The sequence below is a fragment of the Hyla sarda genome, chromosome 8 (assembly GCF_029499605.1).
Source record: "Hyla sarda isolate aHylSar1 chromosome 8, aHylSar1.hap1, whole genome shotgun sequence".
Taxonomy (NCBI): Eukaryota; Metazoa; Chordata; class Amphibia; order Anura; family Hylidae; genus Hyla; species Hyla sarda.
The window spans coordinates 171,161,566-171,177,862 of record NC_079196.1 but is presented as its reverse complement, the minus strand read 5'-3'; the positions used below and the strand labels follow the sequence as shown (position 1 = coordinate 171,177,862).

Below are 16,297 nucleotides of genomic sequence, written 5' to 3'. Positions count from 1 at the left end.
GGAATACTGTGCCTGCACTACTCTCGATCAGACTCGGCCACTTACCCGCACAATGCCAGCGTTGGGGAACCTGCGTCTAGGTTCCGGTCAGCTGACTCGACTAGTCAGCTGATCAGCAGTCACGTGAAAAACCTGTGGCATGTAGGAATGACGAGCCGTTGGTTCTTATAGACCTCCCGCTCCTCTCACAAACCCAGGCTAACAGGGTTAGCTTAAGGAGGAAGGAGAATCTGTCATCCATGACATCCATGATGTCAGGGCGTGCCTGAACACGGACGGACGTTTGCTGCTTTGAAAGCATCAGCGTCCCTGCCCCAGCTTACTACATGCAGTACTTGGGGCCGGGAGAGAGGCCAGGAGCGAGGTCCCCTTCAGTATTATCAGAGAAGGGGGCCTCACGCAGAGCAGTGGCTGGTAATGGGGGTTTCGGTGCCGTGGGTAGAGGTGGCGCCGGGAGGATGGGCGGCCCTGTGGAGTGGGGGGGGGGATAACTTCATCCATCCCCCGTCCCCCCCGGTTCCTGCGCCCCTGCATTCCAGACCACTCACACCCCAATGACTCCTGCCATAATGCTCGATGACGTATGCAGCCGGTTGACTTTAGAAAACCAATGTATAGACTCATGACAAACCCTTCTTTTGCTTAGGTTAATTACAGCAAGTTTGAGATTTAGTAGTGACTATTGCAACTAAAGGAAACTATGTTCATGTGCTGTTCATTTCAGCACTCAATAATCCTATTGTGTGGGACCAGACTGCCGTCTCATTGCTGTAAGAGATAGCCAAGCTTGATAAAGTCCCATTGACACAAAATTTGCATGCTGTTGTGTCCTTCATGATGTTTTATACCAATCAAAAAGTATTGGGGGTGGTGGTGTAAAACAGTATCATGGTTCACGGATATGTGTGACAATAGTATGCATCTGCGAGAAATTGCAGGTATACAGTAGTACTGTATAGTAGTGGCCCAATGCTTTTGAATGGCATCTCTATAAGTCATCCTTCACACACAAACTTTTTTTGTGGTGTTTATTGGATTGTAAAAATCACCATGGAAAATATTTTTTAACCAATCACTGCCCAGCTGTCATTTCATATTCAGCTCTGAGCTCTGATTGGTGTATATGGGCAACAGAGACAGTCTTTCTTAGATGGTTGGATTGTAATGCTTGTAATTGCTACAGGCTCCTAAGCTAGGGAGTTCACCCGGCCCCTTCTCCACATACTTGATCGGCAGTCCAGTCCCTCTATCCAATTCAATCAATGTACTTAAAGGGGTACTCCGGTGAAAACCTTTTTTCTTTTAAATCAACTGGTGGCAGAAAGTTAAACATATTTGTAAATTACTTCTATTAAAAAATCTTAATCCTTCCTGTACTTATTAGCTGCTGAATACTACAGAGGAAATTATTTTCTTTTTGGAATGCTCTCTGATGACATCACGAGCACAGTTCTCTCTGCTGACGTTATTATAATAATAACACTTTATTTATTGTTGTCCTTAGTGGGATTCGAACCCAAGTCCCCAGCACTGCAAGGCAGCAGTGCTAACCACTGAGCCACCATGCTGCCCTTAGCATACATCTGCTATGCATCTGCTATGCATCTGCTATGCATGGTTGCTAAAATGGACAGAAATTTCAGCAGAGAGCACTGTGCTCGTGATGCCATCAGTGTTCCAAAAAGAAAGGAATTTCCACTGTAGCATTCAGCAGCTAATAAGTACTGGAAGGATTAAGATTTTTAATAGAAGTAATTTACAAATATGTTTAACTTTCTGCCACCAGTTGATTTAAAGGAAAAAAGGTTTTCACCTGAGTACCCCTTTAAGATGCCAATAAAACTGAAAAAAAGATAGAGCGCTCAGCTCCCTGTCCTGCCGCTGTGCTTGTTGTGTGCTGCGAACAGTCAGACCTGACCAGAGAACTCAGGGCAGGGCAGGAGTTGGACAGATGAGTATTATCAGGGGGACAGCTTATTTAGGAGCTGGGATCCCCAATCTGTAGCTCTCCAGATGGTACAAGACTAAAACTCCCACTAAATCCTGTCTGGAGAGCCTCAGAATGGGAAAAAATTATTTAGGGTAAAAGGGCACTCTGGTACAGTTCAATAACTGGCTTTTGTTGTACTCAAATACTTTTTTAAGCGTACTGTAGGGCATTTTTCTGACCTTATAAGTGCATACCACATACCTACATCTAAGTAGTGTACTATTTTGTACCTGTTAATCTGTCAAGGGCCTAGATACTGTGAAAGGACAGCCAAAAGTGCACGCCTGCTGCTGTTCTAGACAAATACTGTTTTAAGCGTAGTAAAGCGTATTGTACTCCCCTCATATACGCACTAAGTATGTCAGGCAAAGAAGTGCCAGGACGTGCACAGAGGAGTGGCAGAGCATAGTGGGTAATTTTATAATGGGCATGGTGGCACAGTTCACTAATGCATGGTGGTATAGTTTTTTTTAGAAGCATGGTGGCACAGTTCACTAATGCATGGTGGTATAGTTTTTTTAGAAGCATGGTGGCACAGTTCATTAGGGGCATAGTGGTAAAATGTTGTTGTGGCATGGTCGCACGGTTCATTAGGGCAGTTCAATGGGCCGTTATAAGCACATGTTTTTTTTAATTCCCTGGAAAGATGATGTGCCCATATACCTACTAGTCAATGACTGGCTTCTTGATCTTATGCCATCTACTGGGAAAGTAAACAAAAGTAGCAGGGATGACTGGAATGGTAGCACTTTTTTTTTATTTTACAGAAATAAGAGGCTGTATTTTATTTATTTAGATAATTCAGGCGGTACCAGTATGTCACGGTGTGTCAAGGCCTTTTTTTTTTAACAGTGACATAGATCTCCATGATAATAAACCATGGTCCTAGCACACACTTCTTCTTTCATCTGCTTATTCTTTATCCATCAAACATAAGGTAGGTTCTTGCAGAAGGCAAAGAAGAAGTGTGTGCTGGGCCATTGCTTTACTTAATTGAATTACTAGCCCTGTAAGGCTCGGACTTGTGGCTGAAATGTAAAAAAATGTTTTGTCTGAAATGGTCTAACATGCATTGCACTTGCCTGCTAGGGTGTGCTGGCTCATTCATATAAGGCTCAGCCAGGCATTTCATGGATCCCCATGATGCTGTCAGTTCTGGTCATTAGACCCTCAGTCTAGCTGGGACTTTTTTTATTTTTATTTTTTTTTACATTTATTGCAGCTAAAAGTAGTGTGATTGTTAATGATACGTTGTCTGATGTATGTTTGAGTCTAGCAAAATTACAGTATATGTTCAAAAATCAACTAAAGTTAGTCACTCAATGAGCCATATGTTGGCATAGTGTTGGCCATACGTTGGCATGTTACCCATATGTTGGCATAGCATTTTGATTGGTTGCTGACATATACCTCTGTTATATATCTAAAGTGGACAGTATAGTAGTAAAACAGACAATAAAAGGAAGCAGCAGATAACAATCTGTTTTCTAGAAGTACGTATAGTTCTGATAAAATACTGCACTGTGAAAGTGATGAGTTTGCACTAAGGAAATTAGGGTGGAGAAATGTAGTTAGTCCTGTTTATTAAATGTCAGCATTAGAGGTCCAATGTATAAATATGCCCTTTATTAGGGATTTATTCATGGGATTAAAGATGTTTGTATTAATAAATATTTACCTTTTCAATTTAACTTGCACCTAGTATTTACCATTCATCATGTTATGGGCAAAACGCATGTTCATGAAAGAAAATACCAGTGGCAAACAATGTACCATAGAACTAACATTCCACAAATAATAAACAGTTTAGCACTTTAAAAATGTAAACAAACAAACAAATACTACACTGGATTCATTGGATAAATGGAGCTAGCGTATGCCAAAGTTGTATACGTTTGTTTAAATGGAGACTACCATGCTTTACCCCTCAAGCGTAGGGTCACACGAGCCGTATCTTGCTGCATATTTTGTTGCATATTTACTGCAGCTGATTTTGCTACCTATTGACTTCAATAGGTTGGAAAATAGGCAGCAACAAATATGCAGCAAAATATGGCAAGTGTGACCCTCAGGGTGTATTCACACATACAGTATCCTGCGCATATTTGTTGTAAAGCATTTGAAGCTGCAGGTTTGATGCGGTGTTCAGTTATTTAATTCACATTATAATCTTCAGCATAAAATCTTTAGCTTCAAATGCTGAGCGCCAAATATGCGCAGGATACTGTACTTGTGAATAGACCCTAAGGGTATGTTCATGCTGCATATTTTTCAGCATATTTTCTGCTGTTGATTTCAATGCGTAGGAAAATCAACAGCATGGAATTTGCAGAAAAATACGACACGTACTAAGATACCCTAAAGCTTATCCATGACAATCTTTTTTAACAGTTTCCATTTAAAACCTTTGCAAATGTATGCACCTAAATGTGCAACAAATGTATAGAAAAAGGTCATGTGAACCCAGCTAAACACCAGCCATGAAGTGCAACAAAACAGCGGCCAAAGTGTTAAAAAGGCAGATGGAAATTCATGTTGTATAATTTTACCAATGAACATATTTCCTCTTACAGATCTATGTAAAAGGCAAATGTTTGATAGAAAGCCTTGCATGGGAGATATGTGTCTCCATTACAGGGAATTCCTGATATCAGGGGTGGCTCCCGCAGCCCCGGGTCTCGCTCCCGCTCGCTTACTTATGGGGATCCATTACACTTGTCCCGGATTCCCAGGCAAGCGAGCAGGCGCCGCTTTCAGCTGTGCGCGTGTAAACGTGCATATAGCTGAAAGCTCCCCATCAGTGTAAGCCTAAGGCTGCAGCTTACACTGACAGGACAGTGTGGCCTCTGCCCCCATACAGTGCAGGTGCGATGATGTTACTCATCGGAGCCTCCACTGTGGAGTGAAAGGGACAAGGCTACGGTATACTTCAGATCGCTGCGTTGTACTTTAGGAGTATCTGTTTTTTTTGTTTTTTTTTACAACCTGGTAAAAAAGGGGGTAGGGAGGGGGCCAGTTTGGGGATTAGTTGAGGACGGGGTGGGGACTACCAAGCTATCCAGGTCTGTAGTTTTTCCCAATCAGGGGGCCTTCAAAAGTTGCAAAACTACAAATACCAGCATGCCCAGACAGCCAGAGTTGTAGTTTTTTAACAGCCGGATGCATACCTGGCTACCTACTACATGGTTCCCAACCAGACTGCATCCAGCTGTTGCACAAATACAACTCCCAGCATGCCCAGACAGCCTTTGGCTGTCTGGGCATGCTGGAAGTTGCAGTTTTGCCACAGCTGGATGCACCCTGGTCAGGAAACAGTGACCTACCTACATACCTGGCTACCTACTGCAGTGTTTCCCAACCATGGTGCATCTGGCTATTGCAAAACGACATAACTACCCAGCTACATACCTTCCTATCTACCTAGCTAACTAAATACCTAGCTAGCTACCAACATATCTGGCTACCTAACAACCTAGCTACATACCTGACTACCTAGCTAGCTACCTACATACCTGGCTAGGTACCTACCTACCTGACGACCTATCTAACTGTCCTTTTACTGAATGGGATACTTAGTAAGGGGGGTATTATTATAGTTTGGGGGCCTATTGATGAGGAGATTGTGTAGAGGTAGGGAGAGCACTGGAAAAATGTGGAGTCTAACATGTTTGTCGTGCAGATGCAAAAGAGAGAAAGTTTTGGCTGGAAGAAGTCATCATGGTGGTCTACTCTAGATGGAGAAGAAACTTTATGTAACTTTATGGGTATGTTCACATGTGTGTATTTTCTGCTGCAGGTCTGCTGCAGATTTGCTTCAGTAGATTTTTCTACACAGACTTCAATGGGTATCACAATCTGCAGCAGAAAATATGCACATGAACGTACCCTTAATCACTTATATGGTATACAGATCCTGTGTAAGCTGGTATCTACCTCTATATGGCCCTGTATATAATCACTTATATGGTATACAGATCCCATGTTCAGCTGGTGTCATACTCTATATGGTGAACTTATGTGGGAATATTGGTCTTTTGCATAGTTGATTTTATTCAGTAACAATATAGCTGTATTAGTTGTTGTTGGTGGTGGTGGTCATGGTATGGTGGTATAATTTGTTCCTACTGGTAACACACCAAACAATCAGTGTGCACAAATCTCATTTTGTTTTAAAGGGGTTGTGCGCTGCCCTGACTTTCGGAGCTCCGCTCACAGCATCCGGAAGTTCATTACTCTGAACGCTGTGTGCAGGCTTTCGTGTTCGCGGCCGCCGGGTGTGACGTCACGCCCGGCCCCTCGAGACGCCTCGTCCGCCCCCTTGTGACGTCTCGCCCGCCCCCTCAACCAAAGTCTAAGGGAAGGGGGTGCGACCGCTGCCCCACGCCCCCTTCCCATAGACTTTGGTAGAGGGGGCGGGCGTGACGTCACGAGGGGGCGGGCGAGACGTCACGAGGGGCCGGACGTGATGTCATGCCCGGCGGCCGCGAATACGGAAGCCCGCACACAGCGTTCAGAGTAATGAACTTCCGGACGCTGTGAGCGGAGCTCCGAATGTCAGGCCAGCGCACAACCCCTTTAAGATGCTGACAAATTTTGTTTTGGTCAGATTTAGTCAGTAATAGTATGAAGGTGATGGGAAGGGATTTTGAGGATGAAAAAGAAAAATTAAGGAATGAAGAGGATAAACTTAATAAAATATTGTAAACATGTTTAGCTTCCTGTGGTGTTAGCCATTGTAGTGCTGCATAGGCCTCCAATATGACGACATGTGAAGCTCCCAGACACCTCCTGATATTCCACCTATTACCTGTTATCTACACTGGAGCAGAGCCTGCGAGAAGTTGTCCTTTAAACCAGACAGTGCATTGAGACTATTTTGAATTGCCTGCTTTACATCTTGGATTAATATTTTAATAAAGGTTTCCTTTATATTTCAGAAACAAATGTGTTTTTCTTGTGAAGTGAAGCCTCTAGGATTTTTAAAGGGGTACTCTGCTGCTCATCATTTGGAACAAACTGTTCCGAACGCTGGACCCAGTGCTGGGAGCTCGTAAGGTCATAGCCCCGCCCCTCATGACATCACGTCCCACCCCCTCAATGCAAATCTATAGGAGGGGGCGTGGTGGCTGTGAGGGGGGCAGGGCTATGACATCACGAGCTTCCCGTGCCGACTCCAGCGTTCGGAACTGTTTGTTCCAAACGCTGAGCAGCGGAGTACCCCTTTAAGGTTGAGTATTTACAATTTTAACAGGTTAATTTACAGACTGGAATGGTAAATCTAGTAAATTTAATCTGGGGTATGTGAGATATTTGAAGATGAATGGTGTTTGTTTATGTGGAGGCTTGGTCCCTTGTACATTATCTTATACACAGTTGCACTTAAACCCATAAACACGTGCTTATTTTGGACTTAAAGGACCAATCCCCATTTTTCAAATTTGACCTGTCTCACTTTAGGTGCTAATAACTTTGGGATGCTTTAACTTATCCAAGCCATTCTGAGATTTTTTTTGACACATTGGCCCAGATTTATCAAAGATTGCCCACGGTAGAGCTATTTTGCCACGTTTATATGAGTGGTGATTTGACTAGCGTTCATCTTAATTATCAAGAAGGTGCAGCAGGATGATGAATTTTGCGCAGCTCTGTTGTGGTGGGAAAAGCTCTACCACATACACTTTTTCTAGATGCTTGTGAGGGAGGGAAGTAGACACTTTCCCGGGTCCTGAATTTGCAGGTTAGGAGTTTTTACTTATTTTCACAGAGCTGCCGGGACATTTTTACCTGCATCTTAGACGCTACAATCAAATTTGAGGGGTTAAAGCCGGGCATCAGACATTGGTGATGTCTGGCATTAGAGATGGGTCAAGGTGGCAGATATGACCACCCAGCTATGACCCGCGCTGAGCTCCTGTCACCCACAAGAGGTTAAAGGTTGAATTGCGGAAGGTAGAAGTGATTCTCATGCCTACTGGTAGGTGGTGTAGCTTTGCGCCTAAAAAGTACCTTTGCGCACAAAATAGCGACTTTTGACTAAAGTGGCAAAAGATAAATACGTGACCACTGCATGGTGAAAAAGAAAAAGTTCTACTGATGAAATTGCCTTTATCATCAAAAGACGCATAAGAGACGCTAAATATGCTGCTTGCGCCTGAACTGCGCCAAAACATAGACAAGAAAATGCTCTAAAAGCAATGATAAATGTCCTTCTACTTTTAAGAACATCAGAGGGCTTAGAAGCTTTGCAGCAAGTTTTAAAGTTGTCATGAAAATTTCCCTCAAAGAATTCCAAACAGGATTTAGAAACTTTGTTAACCCTTTAGGTGGCTCACAGGATTTAAAGCAAGTCAAGGTGAAATGAAACACTATTAGCTTTTTTGCTAATTTTTAAAAAAATAATATTTATCTGCAGCGCAGCAAGTATTAACATAATAATTCAACAGAATATTTAATACCCCGAGATGGCAATTCTTAGAAATATCCATTATGTAACCCCAGTGTACTTGCACACAGTCCTCAGAAATAAAGGAACACCCAAATGGATTTTGGGGCCTTCTTTTTATTAGGGTGTTTATTAAGCCCCATATATGGTTGACAGAGCTGTGTGTGAGGTTTTGTTTTTGTGAAACAAGCTGCAGATTTTATTAATACTAATGACTTTGTGACCTGTTTTTATTAATTTTGGGTGTGCAGGGGCAACATAAAAAAATAATTCTGTCTTTGTTTTTTATTTATTTTTTATAGTGCTTATTGTGTGGTAAAATGACATGTTATCTTTATTTTACCGGTCTGTGCGATTATGGTGATACCCAATTTATATACTTTTCCATGCTTTTTTTTATTGCTGGATGAGCTGTAGTTTATATTGTTACTATTATTATAGTGTCCAAATAAGCAAACATAAAGCATTTTGTTATCAGACTGTCTCACAATTAGCTATGTGCTCTGTTATGCATACTGTGGTTACTGTATGGAGAGATAAAAAGATATGCCACTATCTCAGACAGTATGGATCCCTGAATTTTTTTTTGTTTATTTCGGAGATAAGAGTAAGGGTGTAACACAGGGGTAGCCAATGGCAACATGTTTGGTTATTGTTTTCCAAGTCCGGTACCCTTTAAAAGTGCATGACAAGGCCAATACATTAGGGACTGTCCAGTTCATCTGCACTTACCTGAACCAACCATGACTTTCTCTGACGCTGAGAAGGCTGCCATCACCTCTATCTGGGGCAAGGTTGCCGGCCATACTGATGAAATTGGAGCAGAGGCTCTGGAAAGGTAACACCAACCTTTTTATGATTATTCAAAATAAGTTTATTGTATATTACATCGTATGGAAGTAAACTTATAATGCACTTTGCAATTTTTTTTCCTATATGTTATACACTGTGTATTGCTTCATTTCATATTATAATAATTCATCTAGCCACATAGTCTGTTCATTAATAATGGATATTGATCATACCTTTTGTCTTTCCTACAGGCTCTTCCTGAGCTTCCCCCAGACCAAAACCTACTTCAGCCACTTCAACCTGAGCCATGGTTCCAGTGATCTGAGCAGCCACGGAGGAAAGGTTCTGAGTGCCATTGGTAATGCTGCTGGCCACCTGGATGACCTGGACCATGCTCTGTCCTCCCTCAGTGACCTGCATGCCCAGAAGCTCAGGGTTGACCCTGGTAACTTCAGGGTAAGTCATTTATTCACTCAAAATACACTAGGGAAGAACTTAAAGGAAAACTGTCACATATTTGCTCCTGCACTATCCACAGGTACTGATGGATAGTGTGGGAGACGCTGATTTCAATGAGCCCTACCGTGCCCAGATCCGCCCAGCCATTGGCCCGCAATCGTAGTTTTATTTTATGTGGAAATCTTGCTGTAACTGGCATGGGCGGGGCTTCTGCAGGTTAACTGGCACTGACGTCAGCGCCGCTTATGAATATTCATCCCCCCTCCCTCCAGCTCTCCCTCTCTTCGCCGCTCCTAACTGGAGGGAGGGGGATGAATATTCATAAGCGGTGCTGACGTCAGTGCCAGTTGAGCTGCAGAAGCCCCGCCCATGCCAGTTACAGCAAGATTTCCACATATAATAAATCTACGATTGCGGGCGAACGGCCGGGCGGATACAGGCAAGGTAGGGCTCGTTGAAATCAGCATCTCCCGCACTATCCATCAGTACAGTTTTCCTTTAAAAACTAGGTAAATGTGGATCAGTTGTCCTTAGCAACATTTGCGACTTCTACCTACTCTTCGTAAAATATATGTTTTTGCTGTCTTCTTTAAGAAGATCTGGAGCATGCTTGGTTGCTATTGCCAACTGCCCCACTTTTTCCCTATGACAGTTTTGATAAACTTCTACCCCGTTTAAGGGTAAAAATATGTAATTGATTCAATGAATGAAATGGATAAAGATGAGCATTAAAGCATGGTACTGCTAAACATATTCTTAAACACTAATTATGGCCAATTGCATTATATGAAAAGTTTATACTTTAAGCTTATTAGTAGCCTTATATTTACTATGATGAAACAGTTAATCGGTGTGATTTATATGTCATTTGATGTTATTGTGATTCCTGTTGACAATCTCTTTCTCTTCTAGCTGCTGTCCCACTCCATCCAGGTGACTCTGGCTGTCCACTTCCCCAATGAATTCAACGCTGTTGCTCAGGCTGCCTGGGACAAGTTCCTGTCCGCTGTGTCCTCTGTCCTGGTGTCCAAGTACAGATAAACTGGGCTCAGTGTGATACCTGGTTGTTAACATGTCTTAACCAGTTCAATAAAGTGCATTCAATCATTTATGCCTATCTGTGTTATTGCTACATTTGTGGCAAAGGGAATGAACATCTAAAGTAATATATACTAATACTAATATTATTATTTTGTAATAATAGTTTTAGTAGTTTTAGAGTGCTACATCTATTAAATTCCTCATTCTTGCAGTCCTCTTCACACTTGGGTGCTACCACAGATAATGTGTTAGTTCATTATTACGTTTCCCGGTAGCGCCCAGGAGTGTAGAGTACTGCAAGCTGTAGGAATGTATATGATCTCGTATTTGTGTTAGTGTAAGGAGATTGTTCTGTAATAATTAAAGGCATCTGGTTGGGGAGGGGGGTGCATTTCTTTATATGGTCTAGTCTGTAGTCTAAACATATTTAATTAGTCTATTTGGGGTCAGGTATGAGGTCTTTATTTGTTGGAGGGGGGGGAGGGGCCTGTATTTGTTTAGGGACCTGTATTAATGGAGGGGTCTTGTTTGGGCTTTGTATTTCTTTGAGTGGTCTAGTCTGGGGTCTCTACATATTTAATGAATCTGTTTGGGGGGCAAGTATCTCCTGGGTTTTGTCTGGGATCTGTATTTATTTAGGGGATCTGGTTCAGTATTTGTTTAGGCAGTATATATATAAATTAAAGGGGTCTAGTTTGGGGTTTGTATTTCTTAAAAGGGGTACTCCACCCCTAGACATCTTATCCCCTATCCAAAGGATAGGGGATAGGATGTCTGATCGTGGGGGTCCCGCCGCTGGGGACCCCCGCATTCTACCATGCGGCACCCACCTGTAACGGCTTTCGGAACCGCTGGAGGCCCTCAGGCTAATACCATCCCGACCACGGGGACGTAAGATCGTGACGTCACGACTCCGCCCCGTGTGACATCACACCCTGCCCCCTCAATGCAAGTCTATGGGAGGGGGCGTGACAGCTTTCACGCCCCCTCCCATAGACTTGCGTTGAGGGGGCGGGTGTGACGTCACATGGGGCGGAGTCGTGACATCACGATCTTATGTCCCCGTGGTCAGGATGGTATTAGCCCGAGGGCCTCCAGCGGTTCCGGAAGCCGTTACAGGTGGGTGCCGCATGGTAGAATGTCTGGATAGGGGATAAGATGTCTAGGGGCGGAGTACCCCTTTAAGTAGTCTAGTCCATGTTATGTGTATATTTGTTGGGTCTTTTCGAGAGCCTATATACACTTTGGGGTCTGATAATAATAATAATAATTTTATTTATATAGCGCCTACAGATTCCGCAGCGCTGTCTGATCTGGGGTCTGAATTTATTTTGGAGGTCTATATAAATAAAAACCTGGTTTGGGCCTTGTATTTGTTTAGGCAGTGCAATGCAGGTTCATATCATATATATATATATATATATATATATATATATATATATATATATATATTAGTATATATATATATATATTAGTAGTTTTTTTTTTGAGGGGAGGGCTATATTTACTTTGGGGTATTATAAATTTAGGGGGTCTTGTCTATGTTCTGTATTTATTTAGGCAGTTTGAGTGTCTGCAGTAATTCAGGTGGTCTATGTAATTATTGTTTATTGTCTATTGTTAACAATTATGACCAAAGGTCTGTAAGTTTTTAGAGACACTGGTCTGTAGTCTGTATACATTTAGAAGGTCTAATTTAATCCTGGTCTTGGGTTTTATTTAGGGGGTCTGTTCGGGATCTGTATTCCTTTAGGTCTGGGGTCTCTATTTATTTATTTGAAAGGGCTGACCTGGGTCTGTATTTTTAGGGGGGTCAAGCCTGGGGGTCTGTATTTGAAGTATGTTTAAAGGGCTTATGGGTATTGCATCTTAACCTAATACCCTTCTTATTCTTGCAGTCCTCTTCACACCGGGGTACTATCACAGGCAATGTATATGTGTGTCAATATGTTGCAGCACCCAGGAGTGTAGCAGACTACAAGCTTCAGTATCTGTAGTGTTTTGTCTAGAGCAGTGATTCCCAACCACGGTGCCGCGGCACACGTGTGTGCCGTTCGCCACTGGCCGTGGTGCCGCGGGATTTTGCTGTGATTTTTATTTATTTTTATTCATTTTTTTTTTAAATATCCCATCCCGGCCTGCGCGCTTATGACTGGCGGCGCAGGGGGGAAGGGAAGCCTGCGTGCGCACTGCGTGCACAGCGTCCCCCTCCCCACTGCGTCCCCTGCATCCCCCTTCTACCTTGCGACGCAGTGAGCCGAAAATGGGTCCCTGGGGCGGAACGATCTTCACCTGCGCCGGACTTCCGTGCCTGCCGTGGACCTGCAAGCTGTGCGGACTGGCTTGCTTAAGGTACTGTACCCCTCTGTTATCCCTTCTCAACCCTGTCCAACCCCCCCCCCCACCATCACCCGGGTCCACCCTATACCCCCCCGTCACTCATGTCCACCCCCCCTTGTCACCCATGTCCACCCATGTCCGCCCCCCCCTGTCACCCAGTCCGCCCCCCGTCACCCAGTCTGCCCCCCCTGTCACCCAGTCTGCCCCCCCTGTCACCCAGTCTGCCCCCCCCTGTCACCCAGTCCGCCCCCCTGTCACCCAGTCCGCCCCCCCTGTCACCCAGTCCGCCCCTCCTTGTCACCCAGTCCGCCTCCCCTTGTCACCCATGTCCACCCCCCTTGTCACCCATGTCCACCCCCCCTTGTCACCCATGTCCACCCCCCCTTGTCACCCATGTCCACCCCCCTTGTCACCCATGTCCACCCCCCCCTTGTCACCCATGTCCACCCCCCCTTGTCATCCATGTCCGCCCCCCTGTCACCCAGTCCGCCCCCCCCCCTGTCACCCAGTCCGCCCCCCCGTCACCCAGTATGCCCCCCCCTGTCACCCAGTCTGCCCCCCCTGTCACCCAGTCTGCCCCCCCCTGTCACCCAGTCTGCCCCCCCTGTCACCCAGTCCGCCCCCCTGTCACCCAGTCCGCCCCCCCTTGTCACCCAGTCCGCCCCCCCTTGTCACCCATGTCCACCCCCCCCTTGTCATCCATGTCCGCCCCCCTGTCACCCAGTCCGCCCCCCCTTGTAACCCAGTCTGCCCCCCTTATCACCCAGTCTGCCCCCCCTTGTCACCCAGTCTGCCCCCCTTATCACCCATGTCCACCCCCCCTTATCACCCATGTCCACCCCCCCTTGTCACCCATGTCCACCCCCCGTCACCCATGTCCACCCCCTCGTCACCCATGTCCACTCCCGTCACCCATATCCACCCCCCCTGTCACCCATGTCCACCACCCCTGTCCACCCCCCCTGTCCACCCTCCTGTCACCCATGTTCACACCCCTGTCACCCATGTTCACCCCTCCTGTCAATCATGATCACCCTCCTGTCACCCATGTTCACCCTCCTGTCATCCCTTTCACTCTCGTCCACCCCCTCCTGTCACCCATGTTCATCCCTCCTGTCACCCATGTTCACCCCTCCTGTCAGCCCATTCACTCCCGTTCACCCCCGCTGTCACCCATGTCCACTCCTCTACACCCCTGTCACCCGTGTACGCTCCTTTACACCCCTCTGTCCACTCCTCTACACCCCTGTCACCCATGTACGCTCCTCTATACCCCTCTGTACGCTCCTCTATACCCCTCTGTGCACTCCTCTACATCCCTCTGTCTACTCCTCTACACCCCTCTGTACACTCCTCTACACCCCTGTCACCCATGTACGCTCCTCTACACCCCTCTGTCCACTCCTCTACACCCCTGTTACCCATGTATGCTCCTCTATACCCCTCTGTCCACTCCTCTACACCCCTCTGTTCACTCCTCTACACCCCTGTCACCCATGTACGCTCCTCTATACCCCTCTGTCCGCTCCTCTGCACCCCTCTGTTCACTCCTCTACACCCCTGTCACCCATGTACGCTCCTCTATACCCCTCTGTCCACTCCTCTACACCCCTCTGTCCACTCCTCTACACCCCTGTTGCCCATGTACGCTCCTCTACACCCCTCTGTACACTCCTCTACACCCCTGTCACCCATGTCCGCTCCTCTGCACCCCTCTGTCCGCTCCTCTGCACCCCTCTGTACACTCCTCTACACCCCTGTCACCCATATACGCTCCTCTGCACCCCTCTGTCCGCTCCTCTGCACCCCTCTGTCAGCTCCTCTACACCTCTCTGTCCACTCCTCTACACCCCTGTCACCCATGTACACTCCTCTACACCCCTCTGTCCACTCCTCTACACCCCTGTCACCCATGTCCGTTTCTCTACACCCCTGTCACCCATGTACGCTCCTCTACACCCCTCTGTACACTTCTCTACACCCCTGTCACCCATGTATGCTCCTCTACACCCCTCTATCCACTCCTACACCCCTGTCACCCATGTGCGCTCCTCTACACCCCTCTGTACACTCCTCTAAACCCCTCTGTCCACTCCTCTACACCCTTTGTCACCCATGTACGCTCCTCTACACCCCTCTGTCCACTCCTCTACACCCCTCTGTCCACTCCTCTACACCCCTGTCACCCATGTACGCTCCTCTACACTGCTCTACACCCCTCTGTCCACTCCTCTACACCCCTGTCACCCATGTACGCTCCTCTACACCCCTCTGTCCGCTCCTCTACACCCCTGTCACCCATGTATGCTCCTCTACACCCCTCTGTCCGCTCCTCTACACCCCTCTGTCCACTCCTCTACACCCCTGTCACCTCTGTCCACTCCTCTACACCCGTCACCCATGTACGCTCCTCTACACCCCTCTGTACGCTCCTCGGCACCCCTCTGTCCGCTCCTCTACACCTCTCTGTCCACTCCTCTACACCCCTGTCACCCATGCACACTCCTCTTCACCCCTCTGTCCACTCCTCTACACCCATTTCACCCATGTCCGTTTCTCTACACCCCTGTCACCCATGTACACTCCTCTACACCCCTCTGTACACTTCTCTACACCCCTGTCACCCATGTACGCTCCTCTACACCCCTCTGTCCACTCCTCTACACCCGTCACCCATGTACGCTCCTCTACACCCCTCTGTACGCTCCTCGGCACCCCTCTGTCCGCTCCTCTACACCTCTCTGTCCACTCCTCTACACCCCTGTCACCCATGCACACTCCTCTTCACCCCTCTGTCCACTCCTCTACACCCATTTCACCCATGTCCGTTTCTCTACACCCCTGTCACCCATGTACACTCCTCTACACCCCTCTGTACACTTCTCTACACCCCTGTCACCCATGTACGCTCCTCTACACCACTCTGTCCACTCCTACACCCCTGTCACCCATGTACGCTCCTCTACACCCCTCTGTACACTCCTCTACACCCCTCTGTACACTCCTCTACACCCTTTGTCACCCATGTACGCTCCACTACACCCCTCTGTCCACTCCTCTACACACCTCTGTCCACTCCTCTACACCCCTGTCACCCATGTACACTCCTCTACACTCCTCTACACCCCTCTGTCCACTCCTCTACACACCTGTCACCCATGTCCTCTCCTCTACACCCCTCTGTCCACTCCTCTACACCCCTGTCACCCATGTCCGCTTCTCTACACCCCTGT

General features: G+C 46.5%; 1 protein-coding gene across 2 annotated transcripts in view; it reads left to right on the top strand.

Annotated features, from left to right (window-relative positions):
- Positions 1–10,776, top strand: part of LOC130284297 (hemoglobin subunit alpha-5-like) — a 65,504-nt gene extending 54,728 nt beyond the window's left edge. The window contains exons 1-4 of one of the 2 annotated variants that reach the window (XM_056534523.1): positions 60–414; positions 9,097–9,270; positions 9,476–9,680; positions 10,596–10,776. In XM_056534523.1, the coding sequence (XP_056390498.1) occupies positions 9,176–9,270; positions 9,476–9,680; positions 10,596–10,724 (429 nt within the window). In that variant the 5' untranslated portion in view covers positions 60–414; positions 9,097–9,175 and the 3' untranslated portion in view covers positions 10,725–10,776. Of the gene's footprint in view, positions 1–59; positions 415–9,096; positions 9,271–9,475; positions 9,681–10,595 lie in introns of those variants that run through there. The other variant, XM_056534524.1, reaches the window with a different exon arrangement.
- Positions 10,777–16,297: the final 5,521 nt, after the last annotated feature.